The sequence below is a fragment of the Vanessa cardui genome, chromosome 6 (genome assembly GCF_905220365.1).
Source record: "Vanessa cardui chromosome 6, ilVanCard2.1, whole genome shotgun sequence".
NCBI lineage: Eukaryota > Metazoa > Arthropoda > Insecta > Lepidoptera > Nymphalidae > Vanessa > Vanessa cardui.
In genome coordinates, this window is record NC_061128.1 from 5150537 (window position 1) to 5157937 (window position 7401).

At 30.8% G+C, this 7401-nt stretch overlaps 1 protein-coding gene across 1 annotated transcript; it reads left to right on the forward strand.

Moving 5' to 3' along the window:
* Nucleotides 1-3589: 3589 nt before the first annotated feature.
* LOC124530634 (cuticle protein 7-like) lies at nt 3590-5767 on the forward strand. Its single transcript, XM_047104870.1, has 4 exons — nt 3590-3678; nt 4206-4358; nt 4963-5129; nt 5707-5767. The coding sequence occupies exons 1-4, from the start codon at nt 3667-3669 to the stop codon at nt 5765-5767; spliced, it is 393 nt and encodes a 130-aa protein (XP_046960826.1). The 5' UTR covers nt 3590-3666.
* The last annotated feature ends 1634 nt before the right edge of the window (nt 5768-7401 follow it).

Here is a 7401-nt window from a genome sequence, read left to right on the forward strand (position 1 = left end):
ATATGTATGAACTTGTGCGACATAATTGATACAATGAATTGTTATTTAAACAATATGTTTACTACATATAATTAATAAAAAGTTAGTAACTGAAAATTTCAATTCGTGTTGTTTCAAATTTTAATGGAAATGCTGTTGAAATTTAATTTCTATAGATATATCAAATCACTAGAAATTCAGAAAAAAAAGTCCATCACAGCCAGTCTCGAGTTTGTGGACATTTTATCGATAAACAATTTACGTTTATCGTTAAATATAATATTTATTTATATTGTGAATATTGCAGTACATAAATAAAGATAATATTGCCAATGAAAAACACCTCGATGTAAAATAAGCTGTAAGTTTGATCTCTACCAATAAACCATTGGTAGAGTATATTGTATATTGTTATCTTTATACACCAAAGCTGTATAAAGATAACAACCATTCGATATAACACGCGGTCAAATGTAAGAAAAGTAACAAAAAAAAAGGATAGAAAAAAACTAGGCTGACTATGCAACTTAGTTACGGTCATGGTCACGGGCGCATGCGCTTATATTTTAAAGATATTTTAACACTTCTCTAACGTGACTGTCAAATTTATAGATAGAAAAGAAAAAAAAAACAATATACAAGTACAGTTACAAAAGGTGATATGCACAGACTTGTACAAAACTTTACATTGATTTATTAGTGGAGTTAAAATAATAACCAACAGTTACATGTAAATTCCGTATTTGACACTACATTGATATTATATGAAATATTTTAAATTCCGAATAATGCTCTTAAACAGAGAGGACCATTTTATGGTTATACATTTGTTTGTTTAAATCCATAAGTATTATTATTCTAGGGTATTGAAGACCCAGCTTCAAGTAAATCATCATCATCAGGAATATCAAATAAATTACAAAATAATTAATAAAATTCCGTTATATTACAAAATTATTAATATCTTCCGTTTTTCAACCCAGATACACGATTCCTAGTTCAATTTAAAAATATTCTTGTTCTGCTTTTATTTATAAAAATATCAAACCAAAAAGTATCCATAACATTTATATAATTCTGAGATTGAATGTAACTCATTAACTATAAGCTGTAATTTATATTATTAGTGTGAGCCCTTAATAATTATTTATGAATATTTTATTTAAAATATTTTTTAGGCTTTATTATTGTCTTTTGTGTATTTAAATATTTTATATTCTCTTCGTGTAAAGGACTCGGCTCGGTCAATCTAAGCATTCGAAGTTACATAAATTTACAACAAGCTCAAAAAAAAATTACTTATTTTAGAAGTTCTGAATCATCCCGGTACCTGGATTTCTTTTTATTAAATAGTTTGAACTCATAGGAAACACAAACGCTTGTTATATGTAAAATTAATTTATTGTAAAAAAAACTACTACAATGAAGTATATTGGATTTGATTTGAAACAAAAATAAATGACATATTTGTAATCAACAAGTGCCAACAGACTTTTTATATGAAAGAAATCACTTTGTCGGCTGTTTCTAACTTTTTATTTTTTTATTTACTTTTTGTTGTGTACAATAAGGTATAAACTAAAGTTACATGTACATACTGTACCTAGTAACAACGTCGAATATTAAAGCATACTAAGCACCTTCCAACAGCCACACTTAATCTTTCATAAGATAATAACCTGTTACGAAATATTAACTCTACTAACCATACCATTAAAGTCTTAAAACAGAATTTAAACAAACTTTTTTTTACTTATGTCTAGACTGAATAATTAATGCCTTACGTCTGAACAAAGTTTCTATTCTTAGAAGCAATAAAACTGTTTTTTTTTTCTAAACATTCCAATCTATTTAAAGGGAATGTTATTAATAGTTTTTTTTATTATGACAATTAACTTTAAGATAATACTTTTTGTTTAAAGTAACACTGCAAATTAATTCAATGTTATTACTTTACTTACAGTATAATTCACTTTAATTTTATTTGGTGATTCGATTTTGTGAAAGCCCGTCCCAGTAGCTACCACCTTTTTTTTTGTTTAACGAGAAGGAAATGCATTTACGCATACCGCTCAGTCCGGAAGAGGACCGGGACCGGGAGCTACCATACACTCATCAAATATTCTACCACCAAATAGCAGTACTCATTGTTGTGTTCCGGTTTGAAGAATAAGTGTGCCTGTTAAACTTCAGGCACAAGGGATATAACATCTTAGTTCCCAAGGGTGGTTGGCTATGAAATTAATGGTTAATATTTCTTACAGCACCATTGTCTATAAAGTCTATGGGCGATGGTGACCAATTACCATCAGGTGGTCCAATTACTCGTCCGTCAATCTATATCACAAATAAAAACACATTACTGTATGCAACGTAATGTTATAGTAAAATATTATTCTAATTTGCTAACTGACATATTTTTTGTTTTACACATATAATTGTTATATGCAAAATATAAAAGTAATAATATGTATAATATATAGGCTTGATAAAAAAAAGTAAAGTTACTGTCAATTTTAAACTACTGTGATAAGGATTCCTCTTCCATTAAGGAGAGGGTTTGGAACATATTCCACCACGCTGTTCCTATGCGGGTTGATGACATGCACATATGGCAGAATTTCGATGAAATTTGATACATGCAGGTTTCCTTACGATGTTTTTCTTCACTGCCTAGCTCGAGATGAATTATAAACACAAATTAAGCACATATGTATAGTGGTGCTTGCCTAGGTTTGAACCCACAATCATCGGTTAAGCTGCACGCGTTCTAACCACTGGGCCATTTCAGCTTATCATAGGCTTTATAGTCCATCTTGACTTAAGCCTTTTTAGAATAAAACGCATATTCTTGCCAAAGATTTATAATGTTCACCATACACACTGTATTGTACTGTACTGTACACTATTTTGGTAACGTATTTGGTAAGTTGGAAATTCAACCACACGAGATAAAAATGATGTTAATATCATCACAGAACAGTTTCTTATTGGTACAAGTCCGTTAAGGCTCTTCTGCTTTCGTAGACTTAAGCCTTCTCAGAGTAGAAGTTTGGAACTCATTAGACCACGGTCAATGCGGGATGTTGGATACACATGTAATATAATTTCATTTATTCATATGCAGGTTTCTTCACGACATTTTCCTTCACCTCCGAGCAAGAGATGAATAGAACAAAGAAATTCTGAAATATATCGATATTATTATCTGAAATCTCAAAAGTACTTGCCTGGGTTTGATATCATAATCGGTTAAGATGCATGCATTATTACCACTGGATCATATCATTTCTGATTTTGGGATATCTTTAACTAAAATACCGATGGCAATCAAGCTGGAAATTAATCAGACTTAGACATATTATTTCAAATAAAAACCAAACAATACATTCAAAAATAAAAAAAAATGATGTTTAAATATAAATAAATTATAATTATTATTTTCTGTATCCCTCCTTCGTTCTCATAACGATCATTCATGCTCCATAGAAATTTAGCTAAACGTACGTGTCACTATTAAGAAACAATTGCAAAAGCAGCGTGCTGAAATATATTTATTGGACGTTGCGTATAGTGAAATTATTTTCATTACCCTTGCTACTATTGATATAAAAGACATGAAATTTGGTTAAAACGTATCATTTGATACAGTGTTTTATCAAGAGGTGTTTGTAAGATTTAAACAAAATGTCTTTCAAGGTGATTTGTTTTTAAATATTTCTCGTATCCAAACATACAACAATGTTATAGAAAACTTATTTTTTACAAATAGTAAGGTTTATAAACTTCAAGTGCAGTATTTTTTTTTATTCATATGTGTGCATATGTTAGGCGCAGGAAAACCTGCATAGATAGAAATTCTACCACTTATGTCGACCAAAAGAGCAGTAAATAGCGCGGATAAATTCAAAACTTTTTCTTATGAATAACATGCGAAGGTTTTAACTCAGCGATTTGACGTTTTCTTAAATTATGTTTGACGACCTCCGCGGTCAATTAGTGTGTTCACCTTTGTTTATGAGTACACCACTCCGGGGTTCCGAGTCCGAAACCGAGCCGAGTCGATGTATAAAAAGTTCACTACTTTTCTATGTTGTCTTGAGTCTGGGTGTTTTTGGTACCGTCTTTTAGTTGGAATTTTCCATAACACAAGTGCTTTAACTTACATTGGGATCAGAGTAATGTATGTGATTTTGTTGTCTAATATGGATATTGTTGTCTTTCAGATTCTGTGTTTCGCTGCCTTCGCTACTGTTGCTGTAGCGCACGGCCACGTGGCTTACTCATCACAGCACGTCTCTCGTCACGACGGACATCCTCACATCGTACATGTTCACGGTCATGGACACGGTCACGGACACGGACATATTGATTATCATGTTAGTAATCACGGTCAAAATTTTGATCACTGAAAGGCAATTTTATCAATAATGACAGCTTCGCTACCAATTAATAATCATTTAGTTAAACCTTTTGCATTCATATTTCCGTTTTCAGCTAGAAAGACATGTACACCAACATAATTATAAATATTTACTATTTTATATAAAGATAAATTATATTAATGTGTGAGTCGAGATGGCCCAGTGGTTAGAATGCGTGCATCTTAACCGATGATTGCGGGTTCAAACCCAGGCAAGCACCGCTGATTCGTGTGCTTAATTTGTCTTTATAATTCATCTCGTGCTCAGCGGTGAAGGAAAACATCGTGAGGAAACTTACATGTGACAAATTTCATAGAAATTCTGCCACATGTGTATTCCACCAACCCGCATTGGAACAGTGTTCTCCTCAAAAAGGAGAAGAGGCCTTTAGCACAGCAGTGGGAACTTACAGGCTATTGTTGTTGTATATTAATGTTGGTGGTATATTTGATCGTTTATAATTTTAAAGGAAATAAAACCTGATCCACATATATTTTACGCCATTTTAATGCTTTTTTTGGAAAGCTTGCGCATACTTAAAAGTAAATTTTGGTTCCAGGCTCACCCAAAGTATAATTTCGAGTATATGGTAAATGACAAACACACGGGCGACATCAAGTCCCAGCACGAGAGTCGCGATGGTGATGTCGTAAAGGGTTACTATTCACTTCACCAACCAGACGGCTCTGTGAGGAGTGTCCACTACCATGGTGACCATCACACTGGGTAAGAATACTTATTTAAAAGACTTAAAAAAAAAACATGATTTTGATTTGCCTTATTTTACTATCCCGTTAATATGTGTTCCCATATCATAAACAAAGTCGCTTTCTACCGTCTGCACGCTCAGATCTTTGATAACAACCAATTTTAATGTTGTCTTCATAAACGGAATGATTTAATAGGGATACATGTATATGTAAATTATAGTTCGGAATTCCGTGAATTTGACCTTATTGTACTGTCAGAGTAAGAAAACTTCTGTCAGTTTTCAAATTAATTCCTTTAAGAAGTCTTAAACTCTTAGTGCATTTTTAATCTAACCATTAATTCATTGCGACGCAATATGTCATTCTCGACCGGTAAAGAAGATTATCGCTCATACTGAGCACACGAAAATAGATCTTAAGGTTTTCTTACGAACCTTTTCTTACCCCGACTGTACAAAAGTGAAGCCTTGACAAGTTGCTTGTTCAAAAGCCTTCGATATTCATAAAATATGATTGAATTTTTTACCTGTGTTACAGTCCTTATGTGAGAAGTTATTTTATAAAGTATTATAAATTAATTGTTTTGTTCACAGATTCCACGCTGACGTTAAATACGGCGTTCATCATATCGTCCCTAAGAAACACCACTATTAAATGATTTTGACTTGTTTTTAAATTTTCTTTAAGATCTTAATTGATATTATGTGATTCTCTTATATGAAGATTTATACTGGTATCTACAAAGCTGTTAATTCTATCATTTGTTAAAGATTTTTTTTATTTTTGTAAATAAAACATATGAATATACTTCAGTTTTTTATATTTCTAATAATATAAGTCAATATACTTCAGTTTTTTATATTTCTAATAATATAAGCAAATTTGATTTACTATTAGTATTCTATATATACATATATTGCACTTGTTAACTCTGAAAATTTTACATTTAATAGAATGTGCTATTGTCGTATGGCATTCTATTCTTGCGTAATGCAGCTGACATGAATACCATTTTTGTACTTCAGAAAAGGGCCATTCGTGCAAAAATTCAAAAGAATCGTTGAAGAGCGTTTGAGTGCTAAAGGATATTACAACGCTAATTAATTTCTAGTTGACTGCAGGCTGACGCCTATCAGGCTGTTTCAAATAACAGAAATATATTTGTATTATTATTAAAAATATATACTGTATATGTAACATGATATGAAAAAAAAATTGATACCGCTGAGTTTCTTTCGCCGGTTCTTCTCAGGTCTGAGGTGTTAAATTCCGAGCCGGTGGTAGATTTTTTGACTATCAATAAGAAAGTGTAATCACTTACTTCTATTTTGAATAAAGATTTTTGACTTTATATAGAATTGCCATTCCCTTACGTTCTTTAATTATTAGCAGTTTATTAATAATAATCTGCATTGTTTAATAAAGGGATATTATGAACTACTTATTAACTGAACATTCTAGATCTTTGCTCGATAGATATAAAATTAAAGAACCGAGTTTTATTATTTATTAATTAGTACCGTTACTAATAATTATTTTTAAAGAGCGCTAAATATAAAACATATTTTGCTGTTCTTTTGATACTGGAATATAATTAACAGTGAATGAAAGCAAGACCCTAGAAATCGACCATAAGTCCTAGTTAAGGTACCTATAAAGTATTGAGTTCAAACAATAGTTGAAATACATTGAAAAAATAATGTAAGCAATATTATTACGACTACAGAGCCTTATGCGCCATTCTTAAGAGTGCTTTTTCAATGATCTACTTTGTTTTTTGTTGACAGTTTGATGTATAGGTATAACATATTACCCATCCTTATATACATATAACTTATTTTGACAACGTCACAAATTGAAATTCAATATTGTTTTTAATTATCACGTGAATTATTAGTCTTGTATTCTGATTCAGTATTATTACAACTCAAAAACTAATTAGTGAAATTTCAATTTGCAATTTTTTATGTCAAAATCAATGTACAATAGATCACTTATAAACTTAGTGGATGTTGTCTGAAGAGTTTGGAAAATGTATGATAAATTATGTCTTAATATAAATATAAATATAAGAATAACAATTACGATTATTATAATGAATTGACGTTTAAAGGAAGTAGATTAACAATATCGTAATGTTAAAGAGTATTTGTAGAGAATGGTATTCTCATAATTATTGTGTCCATTTTTTTCATAATATACTTATGTTATGTACAGTCAAATTAAGAAAATCTTCGTCAGTTTTTAAAATCATTCCTTTATAAAGTTTTTACCTACCTGTACCTTTT